The sequence below is a fragment of the Perissodus microlepis genome, chromosome 20 (genome assembly GCF_051167445.1).
Source record: "Perissodus microlepis isolate ML-2025 ecotype Zambia chromosome 20, ASM5116744v1, whole genome shotgun sequence".
NCBI lineage: Eukaryota > Metazoa > Chordata > Actinopteri > Cichliformes > Cichlidae > Perissodus > Perissodus microlepis.
Window position 1 is genome coordinate 29,363,675 of NC_140480.1, and position 16,451 is coordinate 29,380,125.

Here is a 16,451-nt window from a genome sequence, read left to right on the forward strand (position 1 = left end):
TCCATGACCTTAAGGACTCATAGTCCAATGACTGATTTGAGTCAGTTGTCAAAACACAGTAAAGAGATTGCAAGGTAGTCCCACGTTTCTGTCTTGAATAATAATGACTTCCAAAATATAGTTTTATTTTTCTGTCAGTTTGAAACATTGGGAGATGTATCAGAGGCAACTCAGGGTTCAGTATCTTGCCCACTGATGCATACTGCAGACCTCTTTGACTAATGTAGATGGTACTATTCATCATCTCTCCCCTCCATAACTCTGATCTGGTTCAGATCACCATCCCATCTCGGTGTCTCGGTGTATCTGTCCCCTCTCCCCGTCTTGCCACCATGGGGAGCAGGGCCTTCAGCTGCTCTGCTCCTCGACTCTGGAATTCCCTACCTCCTGATTTAAGAAATATCACTTCCTTCTCTCTCCTTAAGTCCAGACTCAAAACTCACTTGTTCAAAATAGCTTATCCCACATAACCTCCCCACTCTGCTATTTTAAATTTGTTTTATGTCTTATGCTTTTATGATTGTGTAAACTGCTTGTTTTTATGTTGCTTTTATTATTCTGCTGTGTACAGTGTCCTTGAGTGTTCTGAAAGGCACTTTCGAATAAAATGTATTATTATTATTATAATTATTATTATTATTATTATTTTTTATTATTTTTATTATCATTATTATTATTATTACTCTTATAGGCGGGATTGAGCATGCTGTATGTTTCTCCAGGGTCAGCTGAATCAGTAGGGATTCAGAATATAACACAATATTTTCTCCTAATGTTTCAAACTTCAGAGGGGCAATCACTGATCATTCCGGTTTTTTCAATTACTATTTTTTTTATTTTGTAAAAGTTGGTTTCTAAGATAACCATCTCTTTACTACAGGAAGTGAAAGAGACCAAGCGCGATTAACCGCTCTTATTCTGAAAGAACAGGATCGGATGTTTTCACGGGTAGCGGGGAACATGAAAATAGTTCAGTAGTAAAGAAGCTACAGATTTAATTTTACGGGCTAAATATAATTGATATCCTGTCACACAAGTTAAGTAAAGATCGAATCACTTAATAATGAGGCTACACATATTTTGATATATGTTTATTTTAACGCGGCAGCAGGAAATGATAGTAGCAGCTAATGCTAGCTGACCTGCTGTTGTGGTCGATCTGTGAGTCTTTGTAAGAAACCACTGAAATGGAGTTTGGTTACAACTGTTCCGTTTTAACGATGTGTAAGCAGTAAGGTATTGCGGACATTAGTCATATTGATTTTATATCATAGTAAAGGTTTCAACTGATACAAACAGATGGATAGATCCCCTGTGTTGAATACAGCTGGTGCAGAAAGCGAAGATTTGATGTGTGATTCAGTGAAATGCTACATTTGCCTGAATCCCTTTGAGAAGCAGACTGTGGGCTCTCTGGAGAACTGCCAGCACGTCTTTTGCCTTGAATGTATTCTCCAGTGGTCCCAGGTAAACTCCCCTCACCTTTCAGAGATACTTTAAAGTCGTAAATGTTGTTTAACATTCTTTAAGAGCCATACCAGCTCATTTGATGGAAAATAGGAAATTTCGCTTGGGTAAAAGGGTGCATGTACAGCATAAAAACAATATAAACAAAAAGGCTTCTTCTGACACAGACTGAACATAATGTTAATGCAGTTAATCATTTTAACAGTTTAAAGGTGAGAATTTTAGATTTGATTTATTTTTTTATTGATAAAATAATTTTTGCAAATTGTTGTAAATTAAGTTGTATGCTGTTGGCCAAATATAAGTAATGTAATGTGTTGAGAATTGTGTTTTTTCCACTGTTTTCTTGACATATTATAGCCAGCCCTGATAATGGATTAAAGTGATAGTGAGTAGTTACAAACATATGTGAATGAAATTTTAAGACACTGCTGTGTTCACAGATTTATTTTCTTTCTATTGATTTTCAGACAGCTAACACTTGCCCAGTGGATCGCATCAGTTTTACCTTAATCTACCAGAGACGGAGCCCTGGAGACGACGTTCAAAAGAAGGTTTGATGGAGGTGGCATATGGAAATCCAGCATTTTATATGTGAACAGTGGGCTGAGGTATTTGTGCTTCCCCAGATCAAAGTGAGCGTACGAAAAAATGAAGATGGTGGTGATGAAGAGGAGGGGAGCAGTGCTGCGGTTATCTGTGAGGAATGTGGTCGTGGAGACCGGAGGCACCGGCTTCTGGTGTGCATACTCTGTGATTCAGGGTATGATTTCACATGTTTTGATTTGTCGTGATTCCACCCTGTGATGCTTTTTGAATAGCGCCACTCATGTTTTGCATGTGTCCCAGCTGGTGCTCATATGTACAGAACTACATTTTTTTCTTTCCAGTTATCATATGCACTGCTTGAGACCAACTTTAAACACAAGACCTGAAGGTGACTGGGTTTGTCCCGAGTGTGCAGTGACTCCTCATGTTACAGGTAAAAGTGTGTAGTTAAAGGTTCATGGCTAGAATAACGAGCCATTAAAAATGTTATGTTCCTTATATGCACTTACATGAAATTTTTTTTGGTTTAAGTTTAAACCAATAACTAGGCCTGTGCGATGTGATGAAATATATCGACTAACAATATTAAAACGCTTATCTTTTCACTCTGTCGTTTATTTTGTGCTCAAAATAAAACTCAGAAATGTCAGAGCAGGCTTTTCCCAGCGGCACGCCAATAAAGACTCAGGAAGATAACGAGATAGCGGCCATTACAACATATATTTATAAATGTATGTGTTACGTTCCCCTAAAAAGGTCCAGGGGATGAAGGAGAGTAACAAAAGGTGTCCAGGTTGAAAAAAGGAGACAGCGAGGCAGAATGGTTAAATTAAAGAGTTTTTTAAATGTTTCTATTAATAACTGAATTAAAAGAGATGGTCAAGCTGCTATCACCATTTAAAGAAACAAACCAAAACTCAGGTGTTGGTCAGTAAACTGAAAAGTAAGTTTAAAAAAAAAGGATTAGTCACCAAACACGCACTCTCCTCTACAGAGCAGGAGAAAATGATCACCAAACACACACACAGCTCACTAGCTGCAACCCAACATGGCTTTCTGGCAGTAGAGCTCACCTTTCTCTGGCTTTAAGTACTTCTAATTGCTGATGGGAGTCAGCTGTACAAAAAAGGTGGCACCTGAGGCAGGAGAGATGGCAGGACACACCCACACAAGGGCAATCTCTGTTGGAGGCCCTGCTAGGGCCATAAAAATATGGTTTTGTGCATTGGTCATGTCGCACAGCCCTATCAATAGCAAACAAAATCAGCAACAGAAGAGAAGAGCAGCAAAGGTCAGTGTCAGTAATAAGAAATGTTAGTTTTTCCTCTCAATAGGGCAAAAATGTACATCAGTACATTATGTTTATGATGCTTTTAATATCAATAGCTGTCAGTTTGAAATCAGATCTGGACAGGTGTCAATAGAAAATTGTACTTAGTAGTCAGTGTAATGATAATTAATAATATAAGTCTGCAAATGACAGAATACTGCATGATGACCTTTTTATGATTCAGACTGTTGTTATAGTTCACTGTGACCTAGGGCTGCACGATTAATCGTTAGAAAATCGCGATCTCAATTCATACTTATGTGCGATCTCATTTCCAAATGACAACGATTTAAAAAAAAAAAAGAAAAAAAAAAAAAAAGACGACGATTGTACCGCATTTTGATCCGGGACGTAATCTGCATGAAAACAAGCGCTCACTCTTCCTGCTCAACAAATGACAAGGGCGGAGCCTTATACCACGTGATACAGAAGCTGGCTGCTAAAATTGGCAGGGAAAAAACAACGGAGAGCACGTCAGGGATGACGAGAAAATCCGTCCCGGTCAACCACCCAAACATCAATAACGGGAACCTTATACAGCGCTTCCCTATACCGTCGAACTCCCGCAGGCACAAAGAAATTACGGAGGCTATTACTTATCACCTGACCAAAGATATTGCTCCCATCAACACTGTGCAAAACCAGCGATTTAGGATCAACACCCTAGACAAACGCTACACAGTGCCGTCCCGCAACTATTTTTCTATTGTTGCACTACCTGCTCTATACACGCAGCGTCGAGCAACGGTGGAGACGGAATTTCAAGCAGTACAACATTTTGCGGCAACGACAAAATGTGAGACATTTGTTGTTTTTATGTTTATTTATTGTTTTTATGTTCAGTCTCAACTGTTACGAAGTTGATGTGCAGTTAATAAGCGCAATAAATCTTTATACTGGAAAAGAAAATCGTGAGAGAATCGTGATCTCAATTCTTAGCAAAAAAATCGTGATTCCCATTTTATGCAAAATCGTGCAGCCCTACTGTGACCCGTTATGTAGGGAAGGAGCAGTACCTGCTAGATAAGAGCTTAACGAGCAGTTTCACTTCGTGCCAGGTAGAGAAGCCTCTCCTGGCACGCGCACACACACACACACACACACACACACACACACACACACACACACACACACACATCCACATTCCAATGTAATAAACAAATGCACCTACTGTGTATATAAATAAAGACCAGGGCAGTGGCAGGGCACGAGTCCCAGAGCCCTCACTCTCATGCGGGTGCTCTGTGACTGCCCTTGCATGCAAGTAAAACTGTGTGTTTCTCCTCTCTGACTCTCAGCTGAAGAAGTGTTTAAGAATATATCTCTTGACAACAGGTATCTCAGAAAGGCCACACTCAGGAAGCACCAGTCACCAGGAGAAAATTACCCAGCTTGCTTGTTGCTGGAGGTTTAAGCTGTTGATAAATGAAATTAATCCCAAAAATGTATACGGTGCAGCACCAAAAACCCCTTGCAATTGCTTTGGCCATTAGCAGATTGCATACACACAACTGAACTGTGGCTAAACGATGTATCATTCCTGCCAAAAAAAAACAGCGACCAGTCATACCCAGAAACAGCAGGTAAGACACCTGTTGTAAGTACAATGTAATGCACCAAAAACTCAGGCATGATCACATGATGTGGGTGTACTTACTTTATTTAAGTATAAATAAAGTATATAAATACTTTATTTATATACCACTTTTCTTAACAAAGTTAAAGTGTTTCAGCGTTCAGTGTTTCCTTTTTTTTAAAAGCGCATTTATTTCTGTGAACTTGTTGCTGTACAGAAAGCTCCCTGACAGAGGAGGAGATCAGTGATGGAGAACTTACAGATCTCCTGGCTGAAGTGGAAGAAATTCCCTCTACCAGCAGTCGTCTTCGGCCCTCCTCCACAAATCGGCCCAGCAGCTCCACCGAACGGCGACGCAGCGCAAGAATCCAGAACAGAGGCGGCAGCAGGCCAAGCTATGGACCACAAACCTCCTGGGTGGGTTCAGTATTACGCAGACTGCTTCTATTTAAAGAACTGTTGTTGTTATTGTGGAATTGGGAAAAACACAATTTTTCATTTTTTGCTGCAGCACTCTCTTTGCAGCCAGTTTTACCCACCAACTACCAGCAACCTCCATCAACCATTCACCAGCTAATCAGGGAATGCATATTTTCCCTGGCAACAGGAGAAACCAGTTGCCAAAGGTCACCAACTGGTTCCTAGACCTGTGTGATTGAGGCTTAATGCAAATTACAAGCTAAATTGTAAATATTGTGTATTGCAAAGATAAGAATCCTTTTTCTAAAAAAGTAAAGACATAGGCATCTTTTAAAGTGAGCTGAATATATTTCGTTTCCATTGTCCACTATAGTTTGGCTTCCAGCACAAAGGAAGCACATTTTCTGTCACTATTACAGTGAAGAGAACGACATTCATCCTATAAACACTGAGGAAAAGATTCAGATAATTGAAGTCCTCATTAGGACGTAAGCTGTTGTCTCACAAGCACTTCATCACAATTATTTAATAACAGTGCACTTTAAATAAGGACTTCATATCTGAAGCATGTGACCCTTAAAACAGGATGTACTGATGCACACAAATCTAGCACCTAGACCCTGTTTAATGTGATGTTTTAGGTTTTCTTTGTGTGTTTGTGGATGGTTTGTTGTAAAGTTGAAGGACTCCAAAATAAAAGTAAGAGCAAAGGACACTTACTTAACTTAAGTTACCAGGTGTTAGACACTCAGGAAGAGAAGACCTCGATCGTGGTTTCTCTGATGTTAACAATCGTGCAGTGCATACTTGTTACTGTATGAGCAGCGCAGCGGTGTTTAACCACACTTTCTACTCTGCTCACTGTTTTTTTTCCTGAAGATATGCCACTAATGTTGGTGCACGAAGATGTTTCCACCTGTCAAGCATCTGCACACACGCCTATAGTAGGCCTGTTGGTGAAGAACAGGGCAGCTGCTGCTGGTCCTATCTAAACAAAAAAAAAAGTTTAGAGTAAGAAACTGTCATTCTTTTCCTTATTTTGTTCCTTTAAAAAAAAAAATTTAATATAGATATTGTTGGAATACTGGATACTCATTTACAATAGTATGTACGAATATGCCTTATATCCCAAAAGTTCAAGCTTCAGAGTCCTGCAAATTGCTTTTTCTGCAATGCAAAAAAAACAAAAAACAAAAACAAATTAAGAAACAGAACAACAGGTCGTCATTTGAAGCACGAGTCAATGCAAGATTATGCATTTTAAAGGAGAAGGGGGAAAACTTTTGCATATTTAAATGGAAAAATATGTGGAGATGTATAGAATATGTTAACTGTTTCAGGGTATGGAGATGCAGATTCAGATGCAGATTCAGAATTTGTACTGACAATTTGCTTTGAAAAAACAAAACGAAATTACTTTGGCAGCCCCTGACTTGCAAAAGAAAATAAAAAAATGTGCAAAGATAAGAGTACTGTAAGGCACAGTTTAGCAGTTCACAACTGTACGTGCAGTTTAATGTTTTCCATTGTTTTTGCTTGCTGCCAGCTTAGAGTAGAAAGGCGCTGTATAAGAACCAATCCATTTACCATTTACGTCTTTCTCACATCATTGTTTCACAGTTTGCAGTGTAGTTGTTCAGTGATGTGATGCTATGGTACAGTTTCCTTGTAGGTTTAGTAGACCCAGAAGTATATGCATCAGCGAATATCTGTGTGATGAATTGCAACTCTTTTGGGCTGAGGCCTTGAACCTTTTTATAGAAATAATCACAAATTTGCAAGTATCTATAAAAGTCCTGCTTACCTTACCCTCTGACTGGAAACCTTTGATCACATCCTCCCATGCACCTGCTGATGTTCTTGCTGCCCTCCTTGGTAATTCCCAGCCTCATGTTATATGCTACAGTACTTCTAAATACTGCCAATTAATTTTATTGCTGATGCACTTACTCAGTTTTAGAAAAACTGAGACCTGGTATTGATGTAGGATTTAGTCTCTGCAATATCAGCAAGCAAAAAGTAATAAAAAACCAAGAAAAAAGTAGATTTAGTCATTGCAGCGACATAATTCAGTATGAATTCAACAAATAAAGGCTGAAAACAGGATTCCAGCAATCAGACATGGAGGACAAGCTCATTGTCGTCGTCTGTGGGCAGGCTGAGGACTATGATTCAACTTTGAATGGGCTTAGAGGAGAGTAAATATGTCAGCTATCGGGTGCACTTTTCCTCCTCTCACTAACTTTTGCGTGACACTATTTGTGGGTTTTCCCAAAAGTAACTAGTAAGTAGGTTCCCCAAGTCAAGCTAGTTAAGTCAGCCGAGCCCCAGAAGCTCTGGCTTCAGGCTGCTCTACATGTTCTGAAAAAGCCCCCGTCACCCTGCTGTTAAAACCTTCTGTTGACAGCCAATCACAAGAAATCTGGCTTAAAGATAGGTTGGCCTTAAAGGGGGAGGAGCTGAAACCGCTTTTTTAGACAAAGGATGAACTGAGGCTCAGGACATCATAAATAAGTTTGTGCACTGTGATCCTTGGACTCAAGTAGAGGAAAAACATGTGGAGCTGAAATTGAGCTTAATTGTTTCCATATCTTTTTTGTCACATATCTTAAAACCATAAAACAAACTGAAAACAATACAAAATACCAAAGATTATTCTGCTTGGGTAACTCGATCGCCCTCGGCAGCGAGTCCACGATTCGACTCCCAGCTGGCCTGACTGTTTACTGCGTGGGATTGCCTCCATGTATTCTCTCCATTTTTTTTTGTCTCTTCTTCTCTCAGTTGCGCCGCTTTAGCATCTTCACAGCAGATCATCTGCATGTCTGCTGTCACTACATCCATGAAGCTTCTTCGTGATCTTCCCCTTCTTTTCTTTCCTGGTTGCTCCATAATCAACATCCTTTGTCCAGTATATCCACTATCCCTCTTTTGCACATTTCATATGCAAAAAAAATATTAAAAAGAATTAATGTGCTATAAAACATTTCATGGTGCATGACTTCAATTAAGACATTGTTATAAACGGTCATGCATCAGAGAGGAGGATGTCAGACTGCATTCATGTAATTATAAGTTGCCACACCATAAATTAATCTTCCCCTGAAGCTGTTCTTGAACTCTGTATAAATGTTTCTTATTTTTCAGCATGTACCAAAATATCTGCTGAGGGCATCAAAGCCTCCAGTCCCAACTGATAAAGCTCATAATCAGAGTGAAAGCAGCCATACTTCAGTCAGTAAGTAAACAACTGTCAGTGCTGTGATGCTGAGATGCGAAGACTCACATTTTCACATTTGCTTGTATAACGTGTGTGTGAATGTATGTTTCAGAGATAAAGAGCAGAAAGAGGGGGAGGAGGAAACGTGCAGCCTAAACTCTGCATTGCTGACAAGTGAAAGAAGAAAAGTCGGTCCGTCTCACCTGATCAGAATCAGCTTTTAGTACAGTAATGAGGTCGTGCAAAATTCATACTATGAATACTGTATTTGTAACCCCTCGTAATTTTCCAAGTACAGGGAATAACCACATGAATGCTTCAAGACCATATCCGTTTTATACCCTAAGTGTCACAATCTAATGTTCAAATCTGTATAATTTATCTCTAGCTCTACGACAAACTCTGAGTAGCTGTATCATGGGATATGTCATAGTTTAAATAGCAAAACTGCACCAGTCTATGATCTAGAGCAGGGGTGGGCAATTCATTTTCCCAAATTGCTACGTAACAAACTAGGATTTTTGTGGAGGGTTGCACCAATGAGCTGAAATCATTTCTGCTCAATATTAATTTCATCTTTTTATAAACTGCTACAAGTAAAGAGTAGATGTTACAGTTAGGTCCTAATTGTGCTCCCTTGAAGAAATGAATTGATACCTCACATGTGAAGAAACAAAAACAAGCACTAGAATCCTGTTTGAGAACTTAAAACATTTGAAGCTATTATCTTCTTCAGTCATGGTTTACCACAAATGCAGCTTAACGCTATGAAACGAAGAAAGAGCCTCAGTCGTAACATTACATCGATCAGACAGCTTCAGGTCCTGAAGACGTTTCTCAAAATCTAGAAGAGTCTGGATCCAGAGTGTGGATATCGCCATTAAAGACCCAGGTGCTACAAGTGACCACAAGGTGGCAGCATTGTATTTGCTGAGCTAAAGTTCAAGTGCAAGAGGCTACGGTTTTGGTACAGCCCAGGTGGTTCAACTTTCAGGGAAGCTGTTTTCTATACAGTTTTTTAAAACCCCCAAACTTTCAATAAATGTTTTTCATTATCTATTGTTTTTTGGTTTTGTTTTTCAACATTATTGAAAACGTATTTTTCCATTTGGAAATTTACCAAATATCCAAAAAGTTGATTCTGTTCATCTGGATGTAGCGTTTTGTGGGAGAAACGTTTCGTCACTCATCCAAGTGACTTCTTCAGTCTCAGCTGACTGCAGGTTTCCCCAATCTTATAAACAGTACATTTGCATAATGACTGAAACCAGCCCACTGAAGGAACAATGGGCTCGGTGGTCAGTTCCTTAATCTTAATTATGCAGATTCTCACTGGTTATAAGGTTGGGGAAACCTGCAGTCAGCTGAGACTGAAGAAGTCATTTGGATGAGTGACGAAACGTTTCTCCCACAAAACACTACGTCCAGATAAACAGAATCAACTTTTTGGAGATTTACTTTCCTGGATGATTGAGAATACATCAAAACGATACAATTACCAAATATAACATTGAGCAATGACAAAAATCTAACTCTCTGTTGGAGAAATATTATGTTAATGTTTTTTAGATTGTTCTAAATTATGAATATAGCTATTGTGTGGTAGACAACGATGACCCAAATTTGTGACCCCAGCAAACCACAGTAATAGCCATTATCCACAAATGGAGAAAACTTGCAGCGGCGGTGAGCCTTCTCATGAGCGACCGACCTTCCAAAATTACTTGTCCATGAGGTCATAAAAGAAACCGGAATAACAACTAAAGAACTGCAGACCTCGCTCACCTCATTTAAGGTCAAAGTTCATTATTCAACAATAAGAAAGCTGCTGAACAAAAATGGCATCCATAGGAGAGTAGTGAAAATTACTGCTGATCAAAAAGAGCATGAAGGCTCATCGTATGCCAAAAAACATCCTGGTGATTCCCAAGACATAGGAAAATATTCTGTGGACTGACAAAAGTTAACACTAACACATGATTTAATAAAAATGTCATAGCAACAGTCAAACATGTGTAGTGTGATGGTCTGGGGTTGCTTCATGGCTTCAGGACGGCAGTTCTTGTTACAAGAGTGGCGACAAATTATTAGATTTAGAAGAAAATTACTTTTTTAGATACAGCCAGGTAGCTTTTGTTTGATGATCTGCACATGGAAGTGTGACAAATGTGTGAAAAAAATCCCCTAAGAAATCAGGAAGAGGGCAAATATTTTTCAGGGCACTTCATAACCACAGAAAAACTGTGCAAACCTTTTGAGGCAAAGTTTACAAAAACGTCCAACAGATATCAGCTCTTTGCCTCTGTATCTTATCTAATGACATAATCAGTCCGAGTTAAATACCAGACATAGCTGGAACTCTACGAACACACCCATGGATTAATATGTAACCCACAGTTATGCTAAAAATAAAATATTTCCTCACTTTTCTTTCACCAGCTTTTAAACGCAAAGGAAACCAGTTTTACAGCAGCAGTGAGGCAACAATGCCCCCTTGTGGTTATGAAGTTACATGACATCCCAAGATTATTAGGGTAACCTTTATGTTGTGGTCCTGACAGTTCACTTAATGATGGTGCTGAAGGAGAAATCATGGGATATTAAAGGTCAGTGGGATTCTTCTGGTCACTGTGAATCTCTAATTAAATAAATAAATTAGTCCCCAATGGTCGAGCTTGACTCACGATGTCAAGCAAAAGCCAATGGTTTAACGATTTAAGATGAAATATTATGCTTTTCCTTATTTCCTGTCATATATTGTTTATTGCAAATACGAGGTCAGTGGGTGTACACGTAATCTCCATGACTCCTTCAGTGGTGGTGTCTGCAGGTTTCATGTGTCTGACGCAACAACTCTGTGAACTGAAAAACTTTGAAGCCAGTCTCTGGGAGTCTAAAATATTTGAAATTCACATTAAAATGTCAATCTGGGAGCAGACATAGCAGCTCAGTGTTTGAACTGTTATGTCTTATGATAGATGTATGTGGGTTTGCACTTATGAATGCCATTAGTCCTTTTTTTCTTTTAAACCTACTCTTAGATTTGTGGGACGTCAGTAAGAGCGGATTCCATTTAAGGCGCACAGCTCTCACTGTGAAAACAGAGGCTCCACCCACTTTCTGTACCAACCTTCTGTTTGCAAGGAACAGCCAATCAGAGGAAAGCTGGCTTAGATTGATTACCTGAAACCACTTGTCTTAGACCTGAACTCACGGGCTGTTTTAAAGCTAATGTATGTAAATTTAAATCATTCAACAAGTCCAAGGTTTAGTTTTTTTTCTTAATTGACCTGAAAAAAAGCACAATTTTAATTTCATTTTATATTTGCTATTCTGTTTTCACTACATTTAGTAAGCTATTATATAAATTGTGCTTTTCTTTCTTTCTTGCATTTATTATTACTCAAAATTTGTATTTAAATTCATATTATGGTTAATTTTTAACTGCTGTGACAAAGGAATTACCTGACTTTTGGATAAATAAAGTGCATCTTGTCTGCTCTTAAGAGCACCTCATGGGCACATCAGTCAGGTGGACCTCAGCCAGCAGAGGTGTTGGAGAGTCAGAGGCTCAGACTTCAATAGCAAGAATTTCCTCTGATCATGTCTCATCCCGCCTCCCTCAGTAGCGCCAAGCCATCACCTAGCAACACCAGCCTCCCTGTCTCCTCAAAATCTTGCAGACACACTCACACCCATGTGGTCATTTGATATTAAATCCATCCTTTGATGTCCTCAGAGCAGAATACGTGAAAACAGTCACAGAGATGGAAGAAAAAAAATAAATCATTCCACTAACATAACCTGCTTAGCCATCCCTTTACTTCATTCCACTGTGACGATATCAGAGTGAAGTTATTAGAGCTCATGTATCCGTGTTCGTTTGATCCGTGTGTGTGTGAGTGTGTGTGTTCAAAGGCCGGGGACTTATATGAGCCTGCAGCATTTCTTGCCCTACTTTCCCCCCAAAACAACGAGCAGGGAAAAACAAAAACATTGTTCAGGCGTGTTTGCTGAGCAGAACTGATGAAATGGGCAAAATATACTGACCGAGATGTCATGAGGTGTGTTAGACAAAATGTACACAGAAAAGCACTCATTTTGTTTGTTTGTATAACCTTACTTAGATAAGCACCTTTGGCTCGTTGGGGAGCAGCTACATGCATTATTCATGAAACAGTTTTCTTAAAAGGTAACAAAATCCAACTAGCAGCGCCTCTAAAGCTCTCATAACATCAAATCCATATTCATACATTTTATTCTAAATATCTAGGCTAAGACATCCTTGGAGATGTAGTATTTCTTCATTATCTTCGGGTCTACCCTCAGGTATCTGACCATTTGGAAGGATCAAGTTCCAATGGAAAGCAACCAAGAGGCATGAACTGACAGTGTTCAGCAAAAAGGAGAAATAACTCTGCTCCTCGTAGAGTCTCTTAGGGCCACCCTGAAGAGGAAGCTTATTTTGGCGCTTGGCGTCTGCATTCTTTCTCCCAAAGCTCGTGACTATATGAGTGTTGGAACAAGGACGGCAGCTGGAAAGCTTTGCCTTCCGCTTTACTGCTGACACTGCACCTATCCACACATCAATGTCACTTTACTTGTGAACAAGACCCGGAGTAATTTGACCTCCTTTATTTTGCACAGCAACTCAATTCAGACGCTGGAAATGTAGTTAGAGACTTGGAGAACCTTCTATCTGACTGCCTTGAGGGACCACCATGGTTGTGTGTTTGTCTTACACAGAGCTTTGCAGGAGCAAAGATGGGGTCAAAACGTGGCAGCGGCAGCTGACTGTGGCACTTAGAGGACAGCCCTCAATTATTTTTGGTGCATGCTGTGGTTTGAGGATGATGCCAAGACCTGCATTGGCTGTTTGCAGTGATACCACAAACTCCCGCAGCAGCTGCCTCTGTTTTGGGGAGATGTCATGACCAGCTAGTGCTGTTTGGGGCGATGCCATGATCTGTTGCTGCAGCTGCCTCTGTCCAGAATTGATGCCCAACCTGCCACAGCTATTTGGTGATAATACCACAACCTACTGGTGTTTGGAGGTGATGCAACGACCCACCACAGTAGCTGCCTCTGTTAGAGGGAAATGCCACAATCTCTTGCAGCAGTGGCCTCTGTCTGGAGATGGTGCCCAAACTGACACAGCACTTTGTCTTGAGATGATGCCACTACCTACCGTAGGTATTTGGTGATAAATCCACAACCTTATGCAGCTGTTTGGAAGTGATGTCATGACCTACAAATGCAGTTTCCTCTTTTTGAGGTCTGGAGGAGATGTCACAACCCACTACAGCACTTATGAGGTGAGGCACTGACCACCTGAGCAGAGGTATGGTGCTATTTAATTATGTTTTGTAGACCATTGTGTACATGTTGCAGCTGTGTGCTGTGATAAGCCAGCATGTCTTTAGTCCTGTCTTCCTTTTCTCACCCCAACAGGTCGTGGCAGATGGCCCCGCCCCTGCCTGAGCCTGGTTCTGCTGGAGGTTTCTTCCTGTTAAAAGGGAGTTTTTACTTCCCACTGTCGCCAAAGTGCTTGCTCATAAGGGGTCATATGATTTTTAGGTTTTTCCTTGTATGTATTACTGTAGGGTCAACCTTGTAGGGTTCTAAATCTTCTTTATAGATTAAGAACTTCTTTATTCCTGGAAATGTGTGAAGTTTTAAATAGATTTTAAGGATTTATTGTTCCTCATTTTAGTTTGCATGAGAGTGTACCTATAAAGCAATTTGGTCTAACGTCTGTTGTTTTAAAATTTGCTACTTAAAACAGAACCTGAAACTTGAAACCTACTGTTGAAATCACTGAAAACTGTCCACTTCGTCCATTATCTGAGCTTCATGCTGCTTCATCCCCTTCCCAAGTAAAACATGTGGAACCACATCAAAGCAAGTCTTTAAAAATGTGTTTTAAGAAGTGATTTAAAGGAGTTTATTTAATTTCCAAGCCTAATCTCCTCAGGCAGTTTGTTTAAAAGTGAAGGGTCTCTGATAGCAAAAACATGGTCTTGACTTTTGCCAGAAGGGCCTAAATGTGACACTGTCTCCAAAAATCAGTTTGCAGCTGAGCTGCTGCTTTCTGAACCAGATGGAGGAGAGAGAGATTTTTCATTCATGCCAAAGATGAGGGAGCTGCAGTAATTAGGTCTTGAGAAAATAAATGTTGGAATGACTTTCTCCAGTTTTGAGTTTGAAAACATTGGTTTTATTAATGTATTTATTGTGGTTCAAAGTTAACCAAATTGAACTCCTGTGTTTTTGGCAATGAGCTTTGCATTAGTAGACAAGGGGCCAAGAGAACTCTCAGTGATATTAATACGGTTTGTGGGACTGAACAATAGGATTTCTGATTTTATGCTGATAAGTTGAAGAAAGTTTAGTGGCATACAGCAATTCAAAAGGACACTTTAAAACAGTGGCTAGGCTTTGAGGCTTTTAATAACATAATTTCTGTAATACTGCCTCTGTAGAGCACCACAGTGGATCTCAGCAATCAAGACTTTTAGCTTTAATTCAATGATTCTACACAAGTCTAGCACAAGAAAAAATGTTCACCTCTGGATTTAAAATAAGACTGTTGATTCTATGATCAGATGACCAAGTTGCCTCTCAGCTGGCTTTGGGGTGAAGTAAGGTGTAGGGACAGATTGTTGGCCCATCATAGGACCAACGTAGAGAGACATAATCTTATTAACATGATTTGCATGTCTTCGTATTGTGGTAGGAAACAGGAAGACCTGAAGAGGAACCATATGGGCACAGGGAAAACATGAAATGGCTACCTAGTGACCCAAGCTCTAGTGCAATAATTATTTTTTTCTAAAGAGGTCAGCTTTTCTGCTGAGATGACGTATATGACAGTGTTTGACCCGTGTGACTCTGGATGACCCAGTCCCTGATGGCCTCATACTTTGTGGTGATGATGTGGATTGCTCGGAATACCTGACTTAAGTCCAGCTGACTCAGTGAAACAGACTTCCTGAAGAGTATTTTCCTTTGTTTAAAGTTCCATCCCTGACCCAACACTCACCTTCTCCTCTAGTAATGATATCCTGTCACTCTCTCCCTCACGGGGAATCACTGACAGGAACAACAGACTGCAGTAGATGAAAAACTGCAGAACTAAAGGGCTTTGCACTGTAAAGCCTGTGATTCCTTAAGCAATTAGGCTTACCCTAAGACGATTAACATGCAATAGAACCAAGGTCAAATCGTCTAATTACTCACTGAAACTCTGTTTTTGAGTATGCTATGTTCTTAAAGGTACTTTTTGTAATCACCCTCTGCAAAACGCCACTCAAACCTTCACCAGCAGAAGGCAGTGTTTTACCAGTGGGTGTATTTAACTGTTTCCAGGTGTTTGCTGCTGTTCTTTTAACTTCTAATATTTAATTTTGAACCTATACCCAAACTGCTCTTAATCATGTATGTGGTTAAATAAAGGTTACTTTGACTCACTGCACCATCTTATGATATATATTGGTATTACAGGAATGTACCATCCCATTTCAACTTTGGTTATATCACCCCAACTGGTCGCAGCAGATGGTTCTGCCTGAGCCTGGTTCTGCCGGAGGTTTCTTCCTGTTAAAAGGGAGTTTTTCCTTCCCACTGTTGCCAAAGTGCTTGCTCATAGGGGGTCATATAATTGGTGGGTTTTTCTCTGTGTCTATTATTGTAGGATCTACTGTACAATATAAAGCGCCTTAAGGTGACTGTTGTTGTGATTTGGCGCTATATAAATAAAATTGAATTGAATTGAATACAAAAGTGATCCCCTTAGAGTGATTTTTAGTTTTAGTGTCCTTATTTTCTGTTACTAGTCAGCTAACATAAACTAATATAAGTCTACTGACCACAACCAACCCACGATGTCA

The 16,451-nt window shown here is 39.8% G+C and overlaps 1 protein-coding gene across 1 annotated transcript; it reads left to right on the plus strand.

Moving 5' to 3' along the window:
- The first annotated feature begins 926 nt into the window (after positions 1–926).
- On the plus strand, positions 927–9,617 carry LOC146364831 (PHD and RING finger domain-containing protein 1-like). Its single transcript, XM_084917955.1, has 7 exons — positions 927–1,467; positions 1,938–2,021; positions 2,097–2,230; positions 2,358–2,449; positions 5,140–5,339; positions 8,490–8,580; positions 8,675–9,617. The coding sequence occupies exons 1-7, from the start codon at positions 1,300–1,302 to the stop codon at positions 8,716–8,718; spliced, it is 813 nt and encodes a 270-aa protein (XP_084774081.1). The 5' UTR covers positions 927–1,299; the 3' UTR covers positions 8,719–9,617.
- Positions 9,618–16,451: the final 6,834 nt, after the last annotated feature.

Excerpts from the sequence above, each read along its gene's own strand:
- LOC146364831 (XM_084917955.1), top strand. The coding sequence starts at position 1,300 with ATGGATAGATCCCCTGTGTTGAATACAGCTGGTGCAGAAAGCGAAGAT. Across the intron at positions 2,022-2,096 it reads GAGACGACGTTCAAAAGAAG|ATCAAAGTGAGCGTACGAAA; the intron begins GTTTGATGGAGG and ends GTGCTTCCCCAG. Across the intron at positions 8,581-8,674 it reads AAGCAGCCATACTTCAGTCA|AGATAAAGAGCAGAAAGAGG; the intron begins GTAAGTAAACAA and ends TGTATGTTTCAG.